The sequence below is a fragment of the Ranitomeya variabilis genome, chromosome 1 (assembly GCF_051348905.1).
Source record: "Ranitomeya variabilis isolate aRanVar5 chromosome 1, aRanVar5.hap1, whole genome shotgun sequence".
Lineage (NCBI taxonomy): Eukaryota > Metazoa > Chordata > Amphibia > Anura > Dendrobatidae > Ranitomeya > Ranitomeya variabilis.
Genome location: NC_135232.1, coordinates 643,569,839 through 643,592,793, shown reverse-complemented (window position 1 = coordinate 643,592,793; position 22,955 = coordinate 643,569,839). Strand labels below are relative to the sequence as shown.

Below are 22,955 nucleotides of genomic sequence, written 5' to 3'. Positions count from 1 at the left end.
TTTTTGTTTAAAGAAGCATTCCTCCTCCCGTTAAACTTTTTATCCTTCTAATATATTGGAGCCATCATATTATAGGAAGATTGGAGAGGAATAGATCCGGCACACCGACCCGTTGATAAAATTCAGAAATGGCATGTCAACAGTGTTCTCTATGTTTTTAACCATGGCTTGACATGCCAGAATAAAGATTTTTGAATTTTATCAATGTGTCTGTGTGCCGGATCTATTCCTCTCCAATTTTCCTACAAGGCTGTATTCACCAGCAGAACTGGCACCCACCTGTGTTTCAGATTAGACTCCGCCTCTAACAAACCATTGACATGTATATAGTGATATTTTATTATGTAGCAATGTAACTCCCAATGTTTACTTTGTTCAGTAATAGACATTCAGAGCCTCCGTCTGTGGAGCACCAACAAGGGCTGAGAGAATTAGAAGCCACTTATAGAAAACAGATAGAAGAACAACAGAAATATGTGGAGGAGCTGAAACGTCAGATCCAGGCGGCACAGGTGAAGGGAGAGAAGGAGCTGGAGCACGAGCAGTCTCTGATCAATCAGCAGATCCAAGAGAGTAAGACCTTATTCTGCGTTATTTCTAACTGACCTGGGACGCCAAAACCTTCTTCACATAGGATTCATATCTTGTATTAACATTTGTCATCTCAGTCAGTGACACGTAAAAAAGGAGCAATACAGGTTTATATATATACATACACACTGTTTCTTTGATGTAGCTAGCTCTTCTACCTGCATTGTAACCATTGTAGCCAAGCACATTTTTGTTTCTATTGATCCGCTAAAGTTTTCATTACAATAAAAAAATATATATATTTTTAAAAGAAGATTTTATCTGCTATAGGAAATTCATTGATCACTGCTGAGACCGCCACCAATCAGCTGCAATCTGTCAGTGACTTTGGCACTAATGGTGCATTTACTTGTGCTGATTTTGGCCCATCCACTCAAGTTAACGAATGCCGCTCAACTATATAACAAGTTGTTTGCATCTCTTTTACTGATCGATAAGCAATCATGGAGGCAGAACAATTGTTAATACGATTATTTTGTCCCGATACAGTACCATACTATTGGCAGCACATTTCCTGTTTACAGAGCGATGTGCTGCAAATGCAAAATTCATTTAATTTTGGACAACGTAAATGATCCAACAAGTGATTGACTACATGTTTAGACTTAGACTAGCATATCATTGGGAACTAGTGTTCCTACAAATGCTCATTTGACCATTTACCAATCCTCTAAATGCACCATTATTTGTCTATTCTCGTGCAGAACAAGATAAATTAATGTGTCATTCCACATTTTAAACAGCATTTTCTCTGGTATTTCTTTGAGGAGTGCACGGTGTTACCACAGAGGCCAGATGTACCATCTTAGTGAATGTGATTAGCAGGTTGAAGATAAACTAGTGATGGATGAAATAAACTGTCTATAAGGATTTCACCTTCTGATGTTGTGCAACGTCAGGCACAAATTATATACTGTTTTATTAAATTGAGTTTGAAGGCTGCCACTGAAGTAATCCGGATACTACTCCAATGTAATAATGGGACAAGTGTATGGAACAGCCAAAATAAATCTCCACAGCACAGCAGATCCAACATACATTTTGTCACGCTACCCTACTCCGTGGTGTCACTAATTCGTCACGTGTTCCGCTCTCACACGTGACTTGGGGTGGTGCCTGCAAGGGTTATCTATCTCCCCTCTCTCAGTCCAGCATTCAACCTCTGTCTTATGCTGTAATGGGAGCATAAATCACACACCGACCCAGGCCACACACCCGCTCATACACGCTGCCACCACTCACCGAATACACGGGCGATGAGTCCCGGAACTAATAATACTAATAATGTCTATCACTCATAAGGCTCACACCTTGGGCTATGGAGTCTTTTAGAACATTCAAGGTTCAACTTGTTAAAGTTTTATACTTTAATAACAAAAGTTTCAATGCTTACAATAAAAGGTGTTAAAGTTTTATACTTTAATAACAAAAGTTTCAATGCTTACAATAAAAGGTATAAAAATATGATAATAAAAAGACATACAACTTATGCAAAACAGTATAAAATAAACAGGAGAAACTTACAGAAATTATCTAACTGGTAGTTGCTTTCTGCTCCCTGAGGGTAGGACGAATGTAGATTGGATCACACCAGCTTCTCAGGCTGCCCCCAACATGTGAACACAATTCTCTGTCTGCAGCCTAAATTTATAACTTTGGTCTGGAGGTCAGGTTTCTAGACCGACCCCTCAGGTCAATATCATAACTGTTGCCTGTGTGATTGGGCCACGGCCGCCCCCCCCCCCAATGAATACATTATTTTCCCTTGTGATACGTGTGAAAAGGTTCTCAGGAATAAATCCCCTCAAGCCACAATTAGCATCTCCCCCCCCCCCCCCCCCCCCCAAGCGCTAGGAGGTGCCAAATGTTCCCTTTCTTCTTTGCCCTAGCCAGACCTTCTGGTGAGATAGGAAGACACAATGTCTACTATTCCCAAGGAAGTACCTGTTAACACCTAGGTGCGACTTGCCTTTGGGACAGATGTTACATTATTACTAGGCACACGTATAACCCTAGACATATGCCACTACACACATTGATATATACATACACATATTTCACCACTCGTTTATTTCAGATAAAATCTACAACGCGTTTCAGCTTTCGGCAGGTATGACCTGGCATAGGCTGATGTAGCCAAAATGCATTGTTTATTTTACCTGAAATAAACATATGTTGGATCACTTCAGACAAGATATACAACTGGTTTTGGCTACACAAGCCTTCGGCAACACCTGATGAAGGCTTGTGTAAAACTGAAACGCGTTGTATATTTTATCTGAAATAAACGTATGTTGGATATGCTGTGCTGTGGAGGTTTCTTTTGAATGATGGGCAGAAAAAAAAGAAGCCTCCCAGCTCTGTTCTGTTACAGTAAGGTATTTTAGACCTGTCTTATCCTTGATCCCTGAGCCAGGAAGTGATGCAATTTGACTGACAGATGTAGACTGCAGGCCATCATTTTGAGAATAATTATTTTTGTGTACTAGTTTGATAAGCGCGTCAAGTTTTGTTATACTTCTGCAAATACTTAATATCTGGGTGCATTTTTTCTCAGATCAGCAGTGGCTCATAAAAGAGAAGGAGCGTCTGAACGCTTGTTGTCAACAAAAACAAGAATCATCATCTCAGACTGAACCAAAGACTTATGCGGAGGCTGAGGTTCAGAACTGTGCACAGACTGACATCCAGCCATCACTGGAAGAACAGGAAGGAAAGAAACTGGTGCAACTGGAGCTCCTTCGAAAATGCTCCTTACGTAAGGCAGAACGAAGTGTCCGGAGGAAAAGGGTTAAGTTCCAGCTAGAGAGAATTATCAAAAAACAAAAACTTTTAGAGGCCAAGAAAACTCTCCAGCAGCTGCAGGCAGCTTGGTGGCTCAGTGATGATCTGGTGAAACCAACTCTTCCTCATGTTCCAAAGGTACAAGAGATTACAGCGCTGCACAGGAGTTGTAGTTCTCCTTCTGGGTTCACATCCTACAGGAGATGCTCATTGCCTTGGACTTTACAGACACTTCCTAATTCCTACAGGTGGGTACTGCCACCTTTTAGTGCAAAATAGTTTTTGGTTAGAATTTAGCAGAAATAATTGAAACAAAAATAATTTATTTCTCACATCAAACGTTTACAATGCGAGAACATGATTGTCAGGAAGATGTTTGTTTTTCAAATGCCTCGATCCTCTTTTTGCCATTACTCCCCCAGCACATGTTTACGCATGGAAGTAGTGGTATCGTTGTGTTGGTCCTTGTCCCCAATAAAAATGGCATATTTTTTTTAGCTATCTGATGTGCCAGTAATGAGAAATCTAATGTAAATGCTGACGTGTTCCTTTAAAGGAAAAAAAAAGAAAAGGTAAACCTAGTTTAAGAATCCTTAGCTTGATTGATTGATAGCTCACTGTCTAGTTTCCTTGTCGGACATCTTATAAACAGGTAGCTATAAATTAAGCCAAAGAGGCTGGTGCTGGGCGGGGAAACAACCTGGGGAGGCAGAGGCTCCCTAAGTGCTCTGTCACTCCCAGAGCACTTAATGCCTCATTTGCATATGAATGAAAACACTAAAAGAAGATTTAACGATGTTGATGGATTTACGTTTTAAAGACCTGCATGGTCATATTTGCGTTTTGGGGTGGATTTTTCTTACTGACTGGTTCCCTTTTAAGGAGCCTTTTCCAGATTCATACTTCCCATTGTTGAGGCCGCATGAATCACCTGACAAGTTTTTATTAAGGAGAATTCTGCACTTTTTTAATTTTCGACTCACCTGGACAATTATTATGTTATGTCAAAAGGAAGAAACTTTAGGAGTTAGTAAGATAGGATTTCTTTCCAGTACTAGAATAAAGGAGCCTAGAGATTGACACGGATTCCATTAAAACCAGTGACAGTAATATATGATTAGACCCTTGCTGGTTCTTTCTTCCGAAATTTTTTAAAAACATGTCCTGTAGCTGATGTTCTACTTAGTAACCACATGTAGCAAAACAGCTTTCTTTAAAAACTATTTATATTACTTTTATGCTTATTTCAATTACTTTTATTGGAATTCTTCTTGCAGTTGCTAACTACACCATGTTATATCTTTTAGTGCTGTTCTGAAACGGAAAAGTAAATCTGAGCTGGCTCAGACATCCATGACTGAGGAAGTTATAAATCCATTGCAAAGTGTTTCCATAGATTGTCTTCTCAATTCTCCTGGTAGCCCCAGTAGCAATGGACAGCTGGAGAGTAATTCTTATCTGTTAGGTACCAAAAACCTTCAAAGAATTGACTTGCTCATAAGACAAGTCAGTGCAGATGCTGCTCTATTGTCAAGTGATCCACAAATGAGCAAAAAACGTCAAAAAATGGATAAACCTAAAAGTGGGTCAAAAGGGTCTTCCAATAACTTTACAGCTGAACAACCAAAGAGAAGAAACATACGGGCATCTACATCTACAGGAGCTGTGGACACAAAATTGAAGCCATTAAAAAGTTCTTATCTTTTGACTGTTGGTGGTCCTAAAAAAGGTACGGTACAAGAAAAAAACAAAATAAGCCCAAAAAGTGATACAGGCAAATTACAGCCCCCCAAATCTGTAAAGCCTTCATTGATATCACCTGGAGATGGAAAACCATCTTCTGGAGGGTCAACATTAATAAGCAAACCTGCCAGACAACACACGGCTTCTTTTAAATCGAGTACTAAAAGAAAAGCTCCTGAGAAAGCTCTTATGAACACATCAGCGATTGACAGTATTTCCAAGATGAGTGACAAATATGGAGAAAAACAAGCAAGAGAAAAAAGCAGGATAAGCACGGAAAGACTCAATAGGGTCCTCCTGAAAAGTAATAGTCAGATGCTAGGACATTATAGGATGGATGACCATACTGATTCCTCAGATAGTGAAAGTTATTATTCTATTGATTCTCTTTCTTCTGCTTATGCCAGTACCTTAAGTGAACAACTAAAACAGGAGGAGTTACAGAGGCACAGAAATATCGGACAGAAGGATACAGACAGCGAAGACAGCCAGATGTCTCAAGATTCTCTTGCTGAAAAAGACAAGAAAAAAGAGAAACACAATAGAAGAAGATTTAATAAATACAAAACTATTGCGTCAACTTCGGATCCCACCACATCTCTTACTGGTGATCACAATTCTTTTCCTTTAGTCACAACTGGTTCAGTCACGACTGCATTGACAAAGAGCTTCTCGTTAGATAGCTTGGCTGATGCAGAAGAAGTACCGGAGGAGGATTCATCTGAAGAACTTCCTGCTGAGATCTTCTGGAAACTGCAAAGTCCAAGGAGTTTGATCTTCAATGAAGAAGAGCAAAATAAGCAAAAAGCTGCCGAACCGGCAGAGGGGGATAATGACTTGGACTATAGTAATTCATTTTATCTCAAGGTAAATGATGGAGCTGGCCTTGATTACTGTAATGCCACAGAGTCACTTTCAAATAAATGTGAGGGTAAATCTCAACCAACCTCTCTTGCTTGTGATAGTGCTTACAGTTCACCTGGATTATCAAGTCAAACAGATAGTGGTAATACTATACTCCCAGAGGCTTCGGCTCCAACTTCAGAGTTTCAGGTTAGCAAGGAGGACATAACGCATTCACATATTAATGATGTTTCCAAAATTGAATCTGTTGAAGCTCCACGATTAAAATCTGTGCAACACATGTTCGTCCACTCCGTCCCACACACCGAAATGCCGTTTAGACCAGCAAATGCATGTACTGTTAAAGGAAGTGAAAAAGTACAAGAAGGAAGAGGCGATGAGAAGTGTCCTCTAGAGTTGAACTTTTTAACTAATAGATGCTCCACTGACTTTGATTCTCCTTGCTGTGGCCAAAATAATTCACATGATATTCATGAGTCACCGTTCGATCACACTCAACCCAAAAGAACAAAATCATATTTGGAAACTAAAAGCAACATTGCAACCTCTTTAGAAACTGTTGTAACCTGTATTAAAAATCTACCTTCTAGGAATGAAATTCAAGGAGGAGATGAACAGATGAATAGAAACATCTTAAATGCCCCCATATCTTCATTACATAGTAATGAAGTAGGTGAAAAACTCTGCTCTGACGAGCAATGTCAGATCTTCTCTGTGGGTACTATGGCAAAATGTGACGGTACAGAGAAGCTAAATTTGTCTTTAACCCCAAATAATTTACATCGTGATAATATTACTATGAAAAGCACTGGAGAGAATACAAATGGTGTAATGTTGCTAGCTGTGCAAGGTTCTCTTGAGATCATGGATAATCGGTATATTTCTCCCATTTCTGAAGAATCAATCACGTCTGGAACTTTGTGTTTTGAATCAATGCAAAAAAAATCTAGTATAAGTAATATTAAAGAAAATGATCAACTAATTTTTTGTGATTGTAACATCCATCAGTTATCACAAAGCCACAAATCTACATTAGAGCAGGATATAAATGATAACATTGATGTCAAAAGTAAAATGCATATAAATCCGGTGCAGGAAATGAAACTCAGTAAAGATGATAATGAACAATGCTCCAGTTGTCCAGTTGATAGTAGCGCGGACATAAACTTGCCGGTGTCGCAGAACCAAACTGACCGCACATTATCGAACATTTCCTCTCTGCCCCAAAAAGCTGCTGTTGTGACCGTAGACCGTGCTTCAGTCACAAAACTCTCTAACCATCTGTTAAGTGATGGCTGCATCAATCCTGCAGCAGACTATAATAACCTAACATTACATAAAACCGGTGAGGGCCTACCTTTTATGATGCAAGATGATTTGGAGGGGAATCGTCAGATGACTGACATTGCAGAAAACTCTTCAAGCATGAATTCAAAAACGGAAAATATTGATAGATTGGATAATGCTACATATGTAAAGAATTACAAAGATGAAGTGTGTTCACCAACAGATGAAAGGACTTTCTCAGAAAGCAAGAGGAGTAGTGAGTCCCAATGTTCATCAGCAAAGGCTCACTCCATTTGTAAACCCGTAGGATCTTCTGAAACCCAAAATACAATGGAAAAGAGTGATCTGCTTTGCTCGGAGTGCACCATTAATAAAGGGAAAACTAATAATGAGGTTGTAGCCAAAGCTTATCCTAAGGAAATTCATCTTTTACGTGTAACAACTCAGACAGAAGGAACAGACGAAACGGCTCCACACAACCAAGTGATTACTTCTTGTGATGCTTCCAAACACGTCTACATTCCATCCACAGTTAATGTTCAATCATCCAACATGGCTTTGTCTACAAATGACAATACACAACCTCCAGTTTTGGACAACACAAGTCCAGAAATGGGATTTAAAACGTATTCATCTTGCCTACATGAAAACGTTCCCTTAAAACATGCAATGTTAAGAAAATGTGAAGATATGAACTGCAATGATGGAGCCACAGTATTTAAGCATGGAGCATTCAGCAGTACAAAGGACTTTTCTTCTGGAAGTGATGATGGAAAACTTTGCAATGGATCTGTTAAAGAGCTAGGATCGGCAACTGAGGGATCATCCAACGTAACACAAAAAGAGCGAGTTGCTTATGCCAGTCACTGTTTGGTAGAAGATATGAGCAGTATATGTCAACCTTTTCCATATTATGAGGCTAAAATGCAGAATAGATCTTTTTGTAAAGTTGTGTCTCAGACTGAAAATCTTGACCAAGCTATATTTTTTGACAGTGTGAATAATGCAAAAGAAATGTTTGCCTCTAAAGATATAAGCATCCCAAGCAGTAGTATAGAAACGGAGGCCATGGGCATAGTTGATGACATGGATGTCGAAACAGTGCGGGCTTCAAGAATTCTTAGCTGCACAGAAGATGATGGAATGGCTTGTAGCCCCCAAAATGCAGAAAAGGATATAGTTTATAGCCGTGTCAGCCAGGGTGCAAATACTATGTTCTCAATTGTAATGCCAAAACCATATGATGGGTCTCAGAATAGCAAAGAGCTGAACAGCACTAGTAAGTGTAGCTACATGCAAAATAGGTCTGAGAGCACTGGTCATAAAAGTAGGGATGACCGAACACAGGAAGACGATTTAGTGCAACTAAACACACACAAGTATGAAACTGTATTAAGAAACTATGAAGGAGAATGCAATAAAAAAACAATCAGACATGTTGAGTCTGCACCCCATATTACTGAAGAGGAATGTACCAATTTAAAGTCCAAAGACGCACATAATTTGTTCAATTCTTCTACAGGCTTCATAAAGTCTGACACATTGCAGGATGTTACGGCTGGCTATCCCAAAGTAAGCGTGATTTCACATGATCAGTATGAAGAGCACACAATTAAAATCAACCCTGTAGATACAGAAATGTTGGCCTTATTTAGAGATGAGACATGTTCTGAACATGGTGTAAAATACAAAATGTGTCAGCCAACTTGTAGATCATCTCCACAACATATATCTGCCGATGCAGTAAATGTGGAACGTAACACGGACGTAACACCTGATTTATCCAATGGAATCACAGCCACAAAGGCTTCTAAGGTAGAATTTGAATTCAAACCATTATCTGACCAGAGTTTACCACAACTTACCTATGGCAGCAGAGTATATGACACAGACTGTTGTGCTTTAGAAGATAATGATTCCTCTATAAGTGTGGAAGAGAAAAGAAATAGTGGACTTCAAGAAACATGTCCGATGACTGCACTAGTCCGTGGAGAATATTCTCCAGACCTGAGTGAATCTACTGACTTTTCATCCAGTGACACAGATACATCCAAATACTTGGTCTTGAAGAACGTCACTGGTTTGCCAAACAGCTTAATGGATGTTTTACCTGAATGTAAATCATGTTGCCCAATGAGTGAAGAGGCTGATAATGACATTTCTCGGTCCTCTCATTTTATTGGAGACTTGTCACCATGTACTGACAGCATTAATACTCCATCCCCTGATTATCCCAATGTACTAGATCAGATGGATTCAATGGAGTCCAGTATGAGTGTGTCGTCCATCCAACAAGCTGCAGCATCAATAACTCCTTCCATGGTGGACACTTTCGGGAATAGAACTAATTTTGATGGAAAACTTATGACTGAACAAATCAATTCAAAGATAAAGTCGGAAGTATATGCACAACAAAATAGGGCTGATCATTCTACTCAAACAGTCCAGTCACCATATCTTTCAGCGATCAACAGCATTTTATTGGAAGGTAGTAATGGGAGTAACACCCCAGATCAACACTCATTCAATTTTGTCCCTTCCCACCAAGCAGGGCCATCAATCAATGTGGTAGACAACACTGAAAGTCTTCACTTTTCTTCAAGCGACATCAATCCCTTTGTTCATTCTTGGCAACAAGAAGATAATCCTAAACCTGGATGGAGGAACTGCACATTTAACAGCGCCAGCGATGTATCTTGTGCTAAATTCAGTGAACAGGCTGATACACTGATCCGGTGCTCTAGCGTTGACGAAGGGCTCAATAGTCATAATTCTCCTTTTCATTCTCACCTTAGCGCATATGCAAATGCTAAAGCGGTATCTAGCACCATAAGTAGCCTTGGAAGGAATGAGTCTAGGCCAGATATAACTTCACTAGATGATTCTCAGGAACTTCTGTCTGATGAGTCTGCTGTTGTATGTACAGGGGATAGAGCAGAATTTGCAGGAATTTCTGGCTTGCAGACAAAATTTGAAGACTATTCGCAGCTGGATGAAATAATATTTTTGTATACATCAGAGTCAGAGACTTGTAATGAACCTGTAAAGCGGGTGTCTAGTGAACCAGGCACACAGGTAAAGCATAAGCATCGGAAAACCACTAAGCACCAGAGGAACCACACGGAGATGTCATCGTCAAAGCAGATAAGGAATAGAAATGTATACCAGAGGCCAGCATCTTGGTCAAATGTGCAGAACATGTCCTTACATTTATCACAACTCTTGCAAGAAACATCAGAATTGCTAGGAAATCTTTCAAAACATAATCTTGATGTTGGTAATAGGGATGTCATCAACATGCAAAAAGATTCTGAAGAGCACAATAAGAAAAGATCAATCAGAGACTCATCTACTCAGACTTCAGTAGACAGGGGCATTCAGACAGAGTCACAAATGGTGATCAGTGCACAAAATCATGCAAGGGAGCACAATCATCTACTAAGCTCCTCAGGGATAAATGTAATAGTTAAAGTTCTGGGAACAGATTCTTTAACGCACATTCCTCTAAACACTGGGTTAACAGAACAAAACTGCAGTAAAGTGACTAAAACTCGAACACAAAGTCTACCAAATCTTCATGAATCTGAGCCTTGCAAACAATCGGAGCAAGTCTTATATTACTCGCCACAAGTTCGGGCATCCACTCCATTCTTAAATGGGTCGCAGGATGTGTCCACTACAGCTTTCCCATATTCTTTCTCAAAAAATTCCTCTGCTTCCATCAATGTGAATAAGTGTGCAGAAGATACAGTAGTAAACAGTCCATCTTCTAGTGTGGTTGACACTGCAAGATACCACCACAGTTATCATGAGAAAATCGCAATGGTGGATAGAGCCTCGTCACCAATATTAACCGTTAAAGCAAATAAGAAATTCCACCATAAACTCATACCCGACAGCCATTTAAATAATCAGAATTTTGCTAAAATTCTTAGGAATAGAAAGAGAAAAGAGCGTGATCTCCGTGATGTACAACTGAACAGTTCACAAACCGAAACAGACAGTGAATCCAACGCCAGCAATGCATATGAAGCGACACATGGCAGCTCATTGAAGGAAATCACCAGAAAGAGAGTTTCCACTGCTAGATTCCAGAGATTTGTGAGTGAAGGTTGTATTTTACGTGATGCATGCTCTTCATTTGCAAACCATTCCGGCAGCAACTCAGAAATTACAGGTAGTGGAAAAAGATGTAATGGTACAAATGGCTTTACATCCTCGCACCGCGAAAAGGCTCTTCACCCTTGGGAGCACTTACAGTCACTTCAAAACATCTCTCTGATGTCACAGTCTCTAACGAGCAGAGAAGGGCAGGTCCCAAGACAAAACCTAAAAGAATTTGGTAGTGATAATAATGATCTTGGCAGTTTTACCGTAACATCAGGCACCTCCTACCATAAAAATAGAAGCTATCCCTATTCATCTTCACAGATGGGCGACTTTGACTTTCACTTACAAGAAGACGGATTATCGGTTGTAGAAAGTGAGTATAATACAGACATTCTTCTTGGTCAGGAGCCGACTTTTAAAACAAGTCCAAAACCACAGAGTCACGCATTGCAGGATCTACCCATGCACAATAAGTTCAGCAACTGGTCGGGAGTTCAAACAAGTACAACGAAAACTGGAAAGGTGAGCAGCAGTCCTGAACTGAATATTGGAGGAAGTCCTACAAGGACCGAAGCATCTCAGGAAATGCTGGAGAGCAGATCACAGGAGATTGAGAGGCTCCAGAGAGAGCGGGCAGAGGTTCTGTCCGCAATACACTTGGAGATGAATCCATTACCTCTTACAGTTCAACTTGCAGAAGCCAAACTGAGCTATGGCATTGGAGAAACAGATGCACTTCTGAGAGTCATACAGACAGGAAAGATGGATCTCCAAGATACAGCATCCATTAAAAAACAGTTGTATGAAAGGTAAGGGTCAAAACACAAACCTATTTTTAATATTTTAACTGTACAACTACATTTAGATAAATTCTCCCAAATCACTATACTAGGATATAATCTTAATAGAGGGTTGTCTGGTGAAAACTAGTTCCCAGGTCAGTGGAGGGTCTAACTGCTGGGGCCCGTAACGATTGGCAGAACAAGGTACTCTGCGCTTGACTTTTTTTTGCATTTGGGCATCGGACCTACCACCCCAATATGCAACAGGAATAAAAGTCCCCCGTTGAGGATAACCATTTCCTGTTCTGCCAATCGGCGCGAGTCCCAAATGTCGGACACCCACATCCATGAGTAAGTTATCACCAATCATGCGGCTAGTTGATAACTTGTTCTAACTTGACAACCCCTTCTAAAAGATTATTCCCATCTTTATTGATGGATATTGTGCGATAGTGTTTATAAATTCAAGCACTTTTGTAATTGACTATTTATGAAAACTTTCCGTTTCTCAATTTTATAATTTCCATCTTATCTCCAAACTGGCCACTGTAGTATAGTGACAATTGATAAACAGGCAAAGTGCTGACAAGCTCTTTTCTATCATAAACTGTTTTTTTTTTTTTTTATTTTCACCAACTTTATTCAGTGTAATTAATTTTGAGAAGAAAAAAATATTATACATATATTTGTTTGTTTTTTTGCACCCTTAAGGCACTTGAAAGTGATTGAAAATTTGCGCAAGGATAGAGAGGAGAGACTTCAGAGTTTTAGAAGAAGTCGAAGTCTCAGCCCCCAGAAACAGCTAAGTGCGTCACAGACGTCGCTGGCATCTCTGAGGGAGTCTGACTTGCCCAGCCGGCGTAGAGAGTACCTGCAGCAGCTTCGGAGGGATGTGGTTGATAATACAAGGTTAGTGCATATCCAGCCTCTGCTAAAGAGGACATGCCAACTTATTTTGCTGCTTCTAGATTTTGAATAGAAATTAAGAATTATAATTTTGTGTTGTTTTTTTCCCCATGCTAGTTTAAATTGAACCCACTGGGGAACCTGTGCGCTCAGTAGATTCAATACTAATTATATAGATGCCCATAAATATGAGATTATTTCCAGTCCATGGCTACAATTGTTTTAGTTTAGGCTAATAATTAAACGTAAAACACTGGGGCTTATTCATCACAGCTTTTACTACAGAAAAGTGACATGAAAGCTTTGAAAAGTTTGCAAAAACTTGGCAAATGTGGAGTTGAGCAAAAAGCTTGCGAGTTTTGGGAGTTTTTGCTCACGATTGAATCAGCTGTGCTAAAATGGGAAAAGCTGGGACAGGGTTGCCCGTCTGTTCAATTAATTAAAAATGACGTCTTTTTGTCCTGCAGAAATGCTACTCCTGTCTTTGACTGGAGTAGCATTTCTGGATTGGTGCATGTAGGCGCACGACACTTAGAAGATGCTCTGAATTCATTAAGTGGCATATGTCTCTTAATTAATTCGGCACTTTGCACTTTATCAAGGCTGGTGTAGTGCAGGCGTGCTCTTGATGAATTGGGCCCCCCTGTGTTATCTTTTGTGCTTCATGACATTTTGGCTGAAGTGAACCTGTCATTTCTGTAAGCCTCCACTCACCAGCAGGAGGTCTAAATAACATGTTATTTTGACCTCCGTTAGGCAATTCTGTATCTGCTTGTCTTTTGATTAACTGTACAGAAAATTTCAGTCATTAAAAATTAATCTTGCCGTTCACTGGGTACAGACTCTGGTCAATTATTGGATGGATGCGTCATGTGTATATTTATACACTCTCGGAAGTCGAAGTCGCCCAAGAGTGGACGAAAATGCAGCATGCACTTAGCCGAAATGCACAGACTAGTGTCCATAGGCTGATACAGTGGTGTGGAAGAGACTGAGCACAATTTTCATCCGCCAATAAAATCACTTGTGCTCAAGTAGATAATGAAAATGTCAGGATTTTTTTAAGTAGATTATTGATTCATCTGAATTTTGCATAAAAAGATATTGTCACGAATGTGTCCTGGGTAATGCTGATGAATAGTTTGTGTATGATGGGACAAGCCGAACTCTGTAATCATGATTGATCTGCTGTTGAATCGTCCAGTCCATTCACATCTTTTCTAGCTATCTGAAAAGTTAATAAACTTGAAGTGAACCTGTCGGTGCTGTTATACAGATTACAATGATACCTGGGTGATGAAATCTGTCTTGTGGTTGTCTAATCTTTATTTGTAGTTTTCAGTTAATGATATGCTCGTGCTTCGGGGCGGCCTGTGGGGGGGGGGGTCTGCATGTGGTGCTCTGATTAGCTATTCATACTGATGGCTTCTGACAGGTCACTGATCCCTATTTTACGTACTGAATATAGTATGTATTGGAAAAAAAAAAACATTCAGCAAGCAGGCGCCAGAGGATTGCCAATAGATTGCCAGCGCCATTTTGAAAAAGATTTTTATTCATTTATTTTTTTTAGAATAAATGTATATCCCTAAATAAAATAATTTAATGCACACTATAGATGCGATCATGCTGCAGTGCAGGCGCCTGCTGAATGTAATTTTTTTATTTTTTTTTATTTTCCAAAACATATTATATTCATTATGTAAACTAGGGGGCATGTCAAAGAGGTATCGATGACCTTTCAGGAGTCTGCATTATGGATACCTAATCAGAGCACCACATGAATACCTCCCACAGGCCACCCTGGGGCACGGGCATATCAGTAACGCAAAACTGAAAATAAAGATTAAACAACCACAAAACGGATTTAATCAACTAAGGTATCTTTATAATCAGTATAACAGCGCTGACCTTAGGGTACTGTCACACAGTACAATTTTGATCGCTGCGACGGCACGATCCGTGACGTCGCAGCGATCGTATGATTATCGCTCCAGCGTCGTAGACTGCGGTCACACACGTTGCAATCACGGCGCTGGAGCGATGCCGAAGTCCCCGGGTAACCAGGGTAAACATCGGGTTACTAAGCGCAGGGCCGCGCTTGGTAACCCGATGTTTACCCTGGTTACCAGCGTAAACGTAAAAAAAACAAACAGTACATACTTACATTCCGGTGTCTGTCCCCCGGCGTTCTGCTTCTCTCCACTGTGTAAGCGCCATAGCCGGAAAGCACAGCGGTGACGTCAGACGTCACCGCTGTGCTCGCTTTCCGGCTGGCCGGCGCTCACAGTGCAGAGAAGCTGAGACGCCGGAGGACAGACACCGGAATGTAAGTATGTACTGTTTGTTTTTTTTAACTTTTACTCTGGTAACCACGGTAAACATCGGGTTACTAAGCGCGGCCCTGCGCTTAGTTACCCGATGTTTACCCTGGTTACAAGCGAACACATCGCTGGATCGCTGTCACACACAACGATCCAGCGATGTCAGCGGGTGATCAAGCGACGAAAGAAAGTTCCAAACGATCTGCTACGACGTACGATTCTCAGCAGGGTCCCTGATCGCTGCTGCGTGTCAGACACTGCGATATCGTATGGATATCGCTAGAACGTCACGAATCGTACCGTCGTAGCGATCAAAGTGTGACTGTGTGACAGTACCCTTACACTGTCTGTAGTTTACTGAGCACAATCCTGCTGACAGGTTCCCTTTAATACTAGAGAAAATGAACCTACTGCACATGAATGCTTATCCTTTTAGGATTCAAGAGCCAAAGAGTAGAGCCCCACAATGTCCTTCTGAAATTGAAGTAATGCTGAAAGATTACCAGAAAGCTCGGGAAGAGGCTAAAACTGAAATTGCTAAAGCAAGGGACAAGTTACGAGAGAGGGCCGAGATGGAGAGGAAGCGACTACAACAGGGTAGTCTATCAAAGGTAATTTGGTGGGGAGACTGCCTAAAGCAATCAAAGGGCTCATGCGGCCAATCTAGAAATTCACCTTGTAAACTATGTGTATTCCTTTTGGATTCCGAATTTTCATGTCTCCCTTGACTGGTCTCTTATTCGGGATTGGGTAAATGGTCTTGTGTTTGTAGTTCCTTACAGGGAGCAGGGCAGGGAGCACTGCTCTGTAGAAAACACAGCTCTGTGGCCCTTTTAATGCCAGGATCTGTGGGGTTGAGGGTAGTGGGATTGACTCTGTGACTGCAGACTGCCAAATTGTGATTTTTGCTATGTCTATTCAGCACAAATATGCAAATATGGAAATTTTATGCAGGATATAGAAATAGTAAATGAACAAGATACGGGACAATAAGTGTGCATTACACTCTGCTTCCATTATTTGACCTATGGCAGACCTTCTGTAGTATTGCTTAACCTTCTGCATCTACGCTCGAAAGGTCTTTGTCTAACACAATCGTATATATTCCTGATGACGCTATGGAATACTATGGGCCGGATTCATCATTTGCGATTATTTAAAGTTCCCTTTTCATTTTTTTTTTTGTCTTGTGGTACTTATCAGATTTTTTTTTTTTTTTTTTAAGCACATTCTTCAAAGTGGTGCGTGTGGTTCAGGGATTTTGCACCGTTAACCACTTTTGCGACTTTTTAGAGCAAAAACTAATGTGTTCCACTAAAATGTTTGTCAAAGTTCCAGGCTTAAATAACTTCACTGTAAGGGAAGAACTGCAGTACATGTGTGCAAAAATGTTGTAACATTAAAAAGAAGCACTTGATCAATAAGTCACTTGGAAACACCAAACCATGCACATAATAATGGACAGAAAAACATATGAAATAGATTTAAAAAAAAGCAGAAATTGAAAAACGGCAAAAACCAACAGAAATTAGAGAAAAATGGCGCAGATGTGATAATGAATTGGGCAGAAGAAGGTCTTGAGTCAAGTGCTTCTTCCTGGCTTTTTTTGTTACTTAATTGAATCGATTGTTGATTTTAACCAAACTATTTACTATACAATATTTTTTACTCTTTATAGGAAGATACCAAAATGAAGACCCATGTGAGCACCAGCACTTTATTTACCAATTCCAGCCTCAGCCTGTCGTCAGGTCCCACCTCCGGGTATAACAGCGGTATGACCACAACAATTGGTCAGTGCAGCAAAGTCAGCAGCCAGGAGGTGAGTGTCGGCTGCACAATACCATCTGCATGAAAGGTAGTACAGACACGCCATAAAACGCTTGTCTAAATCTTATGTGTCTGTGTCACCGTTGAGGTTAGGTCTGCAACTGATTGGTATGTTTCTTTGTACACTGTGCATAGGCAGAAATCTGACAATCAGTCGTGGGGGGAGGTGTTATACATGAGTATAAAGGACTACATGGCAGCAGTCCTTTAGTAATAAACTCCTACTGATGATGCAGTCATTTTATCAAAACTACAGCAAAAAGCCTAGTAGAGGACACATCACTGAAATCGGGGTCTCTGTCTATACATTGTTGTTCACAGAATCACATGTGACAGATTCCCTTTAGGTACAGGTGAGTGAATCAATGAATCCTCGTGCCCAACGGTAGGAGCCCTGTGACCCACCTCCTACCTGCTGGCATACCCGATACCTGTAATGATTAGTAAGCCCGGTATGACCTCATTTGTGCATCACGCCTCAATAATTAAATTGCATTTAGTGTACAAATCTGAAAAGGCGCCAAGGATTCCAGCAAATAAAAGACAGCCGCGGAATACTGACATGACCACTGGACCAGGGTCCAACAAATTTATTCCCTCATTTCTATCTTTAGGTCTCCTTTGACCCCTTTATGACATATAATGTACAGTGGGTACGGAAAGTATTCTGAGCCCTTTAAATTTTTCACTCTTTGTTTCATGGCAGCCATTTGGTAAATTAAAATAAGTTCATTTTTTTTCAATCAATGTACACTCTGCATCCCATCTTGACGGAAAAAAATACAGAAATGTAGACATTTTTGCAAATTTATTAAAAAAGAAAAACTGAAATATCACATGGTCATAAGTATTCAGACCCTTTGCTCAGACACTCATATTTAAGTCACATGCTGTACATTTCTTTGTGATCCTCCAAGACATATGAAAGCCTGCATAGAGTTTGCTAAAAAACACTTGAAGGACTCCCAGACTAAAGGTACCGTTACACTAAACGACTTACCAACGATCACGACCAGCGATACGACCTGGCCGTGATCGTTGGTAAGTCGTTGTGTGGTCGCTGGGGAGCTGTCACACAGACAGCTCTCTCCAGCGACCAACGATCAGGGGAACGACTTCAGCATCGTTGAAACTGTCTTCAACGATGCCGAAGTCCCCGGGTAACCAGGGTAAACATCGGGTTACTAAGTGCAGGGCCGCGCTTAGTAACCCAATATTTACCCTGGTTACAAGTGAACACATCGCTGGATCGGTGTCACACACGCCGATCCACCGATGACAGCGGGTGATCAGCGACCAAAAAAAGGTCCTGATCATTCCCTACAACCAGCGATCTCCCAGCAGGGGCCTGATCGTTGGTCGCTGTCACACATAACGAGATCGTTAGCAGGATCGTTGCTACGTCACAAAAAGCGTGACGTTGCAACGATATCGTTAACGAAATCGTTATGTGTGAAGGTACCTTAAGAAATAAGATTCTCTGGTTTGATGAGATGAAGATAGAACTTTTTGGTGATAATTCTAAGCGGTATGTGTGGAGACAACCGCCACTGCTCATCACCTGCCCAATACAATCGTGGTGGCAGCATCATGCTATGGGAGTGTTTTTCAGCTGCAAGGACAGGACGACTGGTAGTCATTGAAGAAAACATGAATGCGGCCAAGTACAGAGATATCCTGCATGAAACCTCTGGACCTCAGACTTGGCCGAAGGTTCACCTTTCAACAAGACAATGACCCTAAGCACACAGCTGAAATAGCAAAGGAGTGGCTTCAGAACAACTCTGTGACCATTCTTGACTGGCCCAGCCAGAGCCCTGACCTAAACCCAATTGAGCATCTCTGGAGAGACCTGAAAATGGCTGTCCACCAACATTCACCATCCAACCTGACAGAACTGGAGAGGATCTGCAAGGAAGAATGGCAGAGGATCCCCAAATCCAGGTGTGAAAAACTTGTTGCATCATTCCCAAGAAGACTCATGGCTGTACTAGCTCAAAAGGGTGCTTCTACTCAATACTGAGCAAAGGGTCTGAATACTTATGACCATGTGATATTTCAGTTATTCTTTTTTTAATAAATTTGCAAAAATTATTGATAAAATTATTATTATTATCATCATTATTATTATTGATAAAAAAGAATGAACTTTTTCGAATTTACCAAATGGCAGCAGTGAAAGGGTGAAAAATGTAAAGGGGTATGAATACTTTCCGTACTCCAGCGCTGAGCCTGGATTTTTCCCTGCACAAGACACTTGATTTAATCGAATCCCCACCTGCGGCTGTTAACTAGTTAAATCAGATTTAAAACAGAAGCATGCCATAAATCCCACCCATTGGCGCCCCTGTGAAGTGATTGCGGGGTGCCGATGGGTCGTCATGACAGCTGGGGGTCTGCAGAAGACCTTAATGCCTGTCATTATGATACTCCTGTGAATGCCGGACGATCACTGCTTCAAGTCTCCTAAGGGGACAATTAAATAATAAATGAAGTAATAGACAAAATATGAAAAGGTTTTTTAACCCCTTAATCCCATATGACGTACTATCCCGTCGAGGTGAACTGGGACTTAATTCCCAGTGATGGGATAGTGCGTCATATGCAATCGGCTGCGCTCACGGGGGAAGCGCGACCGATTACGGCCGGGTGTCAGCTGACTATCGCAGCTGACATCCGGCACTATGTGCCAGGAGCAGTCACGGACTGCTCCTCGCACATTAACCCCTGGAACACTGCGATCAAACATGATCGCAGTGTTCCGGGTGCATAGGGAAGCATCGCGCAGGGAGGGGGCTCCCTGCGAGCTTCCCTGAGACCCTCGGTACAAGGCGATGTGCTTACCTTGTACCGAGCATCTCCTCCCTGCAGGCCCCGGATCCAAAATGGCTGCGGGGCTACTTCCGGGTCCTGCAGGGAGGTGGCTTACAAGCGCCTGCTCAGAGCAGGCGCCTGTAAGCCTGAAGCAGTGCACGTCAGATCGCTGATCTGACACAGTGCGCTGCAAAGTGTCAGATCAGCGATCTGTCACTATATAGTGATGTCCCCCCCTGGGACAATGTGATAATGTAAAAAAAAAAATACTTAGATGTGTAAAAAAATAAATAAATAAAAAATAATTCGTAAATGAAGAAAAAATATATATATTGTTCCCATAAATACATTTCTTTATCTAAATAAAAAAACAAACAATAAAAGTACACATATTTAGTATCGCCGCGTCCGTAACGACCCGACCTATAAAACTGTCCCACTAGTTAACCCCTTCAGTGAACACCGTAAAAAAAAGAAAAAAAGAGGCAAAAAAACAACGCTTTATTACCATACCGCCGAACAAAAAGTGAAATAACACGCGATCAAAAAGATGGATATAAATAACCATGGTACCGCTGAAAACGTCATCTTGTCCCGCAAAAAACGAGCCACCATACAGCATCATCAGCGAAAAAATAAAGTTATAGTCCTCAGAATAAAGCGATGCAAAAATAATTATTTTTTCTATGAAATAGTTTTTATCGTATAAAAGCGCCAAAACATAAAAAAATTGATATAAATGAGTTATCGCTGTAATCGTACTGACCCGAAGAATAAAACTGCTTTATCAATTTTACCAAACATGGAACGGTATAAACGCCCCCCACAAAAGAAATTCATGAATAGCTGGTTTTTGGTCATTCTGCCTCACAAAAATCAATAAATAAAAAGTGTCTTTTAGTGTGTGACAGCTGGCAATCATAAAAATCCGCTAAAAAACCCGCTATAAAAGTAAATCAAACCTCCTTCATGACCCCCTTAGTTAGGGAAAAATAATAAAATTAAAAAAAGTATTTATTTCCATTTTCCCGTTAGGGGTAGGGGTTGGGGTAGGGGTTGGGGTAGGGGTAGGGCTAGGGTTAGGGTTAGGGTTGGGGCTAGGGTTAGGGTTGGGGCTAGGGTTGGGGTTAGGGTTGGGGTTAGGGTTAGGGCAAAAGTTAGGGTTAGAGCTGGGGCTAAAGTTAGGGTTAGGGTTGTGGCTAAAGGTAGGGCTAGGGTTGGGGCTAAAGTTAGGGTTAGGGCTACAGTTAGGGTTGGGGCTAAAGTTAGGGTTAGGATTGGGACTAAAGTTAGGGTTGGGGCTAAAGGTAGGGTTGGGGCTAAAGTTAGGATTAGGGTTGGGGCTAAAATAAGGGTTAGGGTTGGGGCTAAAATAAGGGTTAGGGTTGGGGCTAAAATAAGGGTTAGGGTTGGGGCTAAAGTTAGGGTTAGGATTGGGACTAAAGTTAGGGTTAGGGTTGGGGCTAAAGTTAGGATTGGGGCTAAAGGTAGGGTTGGGGCTAAAGTTAGGATTAGGGTTGGGGCTAAAATAAGGGTTAGGGTTGGGGCTAAAATAAGGGTTAGGGTTGGGGCTAAAGTTAGGGTTAGGGTACCTTAAGGTTAGGGTTGGGGCTACAGTTAGGTTTGGGGCTAAAGTTAGGGTTTGGATTACATTTACGGTTGGGGTTAGGGGTGTGTCAGGGTTAGGGGTGTGGTTAGGGTTATGGTTGGGATTACGGTAAGGGGTGTGTTGGAGTTAGGGGTGTGGTTAGGGTTGGGATTAGGGTTAAAGGTGTGTTGGGGTTAGGGGTGTGTTTGGGTTAGGGTTTCAGTTACAATTGGGGTTTTCACTGTTTAGGCACATCAGGGCTCTCCAAACGCGACATGGCGTCCGATCTCAATTCCAGCCAATTCTGCGTTGAAAAAGTAAAACAGTACTCCTTCCCTTCCGAGCTCTCCCGTGCGCCCAAACAGGAGTTTACCCCAACATATGGGGTATCAGCGTACTCTGGACAAATTGGACAACCACTTTTGGGGTCCAATTTCTCTTGTTACCCTTGGGAAAATAAAAATTTGGGGGGCTAAAAATCCATTTTTGTTGGAAAGAAATGTTTTTTTATTTTCACGGCTCTGCGTTATAAACTGTAGTGAAACACTTGGGGCTTCAAAGTTCTCACAACATATCTAGATAAGTTCCTTGGGGGGTCTGGTTTCCAATATGGGGTCACTTGTGGGGGTTTCTACTGTTTAGGTAAATCAGGGGCTCTGCAAATGCAACGTGACGCCTGCAGAACAATCCATCTAAGTCTGCATTTCAAATGGCGCTCCTTCCCTTTCCAGCTCTGCCATGCGCCCAAACGGTGGTTCCCCCCCACATATGGGGTATCGGCGTACTCAGGACAAATTGGACAACAACTTTTGGGGTCCAATTTCTCCTGTTACCTTTGGAAAAAATACAAAACTGGGGGCTAAAAAGTAATTTTTGTGGGAAAAAAAGAATTTTTATTTTTGCAGCTCTACATTATAAACTTCTGTGAAGCACTTGGTGGGTCAAAGTTCTGAACCACACATCTAGATAAATTCCTTAGGGGGTCTACTTTCCAAAATGGTGTCACTTGTGGAGGGTTTCAATGTTTAGGCACATCAGTTCCTGTCAATTTTGCATTGAAAAGTCAAACGGCGCTCCTTCCCTTCCGAGCTCTGCCATGCGCCCAAACAGTGGTTTACCCCCACATATGGGGTATCAGCGTACTCAGGACAAATTGCACAGCAACTTTTGGGGTCCAATTTCTTCTCTTACCCTTGGGAAAATAAAAAATTGGGGGTGAAAAAATCATTTTTGTGAAAAAATATGTTGTTTTATTTTTACGGCTGTGCATTATAAACTTGTGTGAAGCACTTGGTTAGTCAAAGTGCTCACCAGACATCTAGAGAAGTTCCT

General features: G+C 41.2%; 1 protein-coding gene across 2 annotated transcripts in view; it reads left to right on the top strand.

Moving 5' to 3' along the window:
- STARD9 (StAR related lipid transfer domain containing 9) overlaps positions 1-22,955 on the top strand; it is a 305,447-nt gene that overhangs the window by 247,686 nt on the left and 34,806 nt on the right. For both annotated transcript variants that reach the window (XM_077261513.1, XM_077261521.1), the window contains 6 exons: positions 380-573; positions 3,149-3,623; positions 4,683-12,188; positions 12,873-13,070; positions 15,828-16,002; positions 17,070-17,213. In XM_077261513.1, coding sequence (XP_077117628.1) covers positions 380-573; positions 3,149-3,623; positions 4,683-12,188; positions 12,873-13,070; positions 15,828-16,002; positions 17,070-17,213 — 8,692 coding nt within the window. The remainder of the gene's footprint in view (positions 1-379; positions 574-3,148; positions 3,624-4,682; positions 12,189-12,872; positions 13,071-15,827; positions 16,003-17,069; positions 17,214-22,955) is intronic.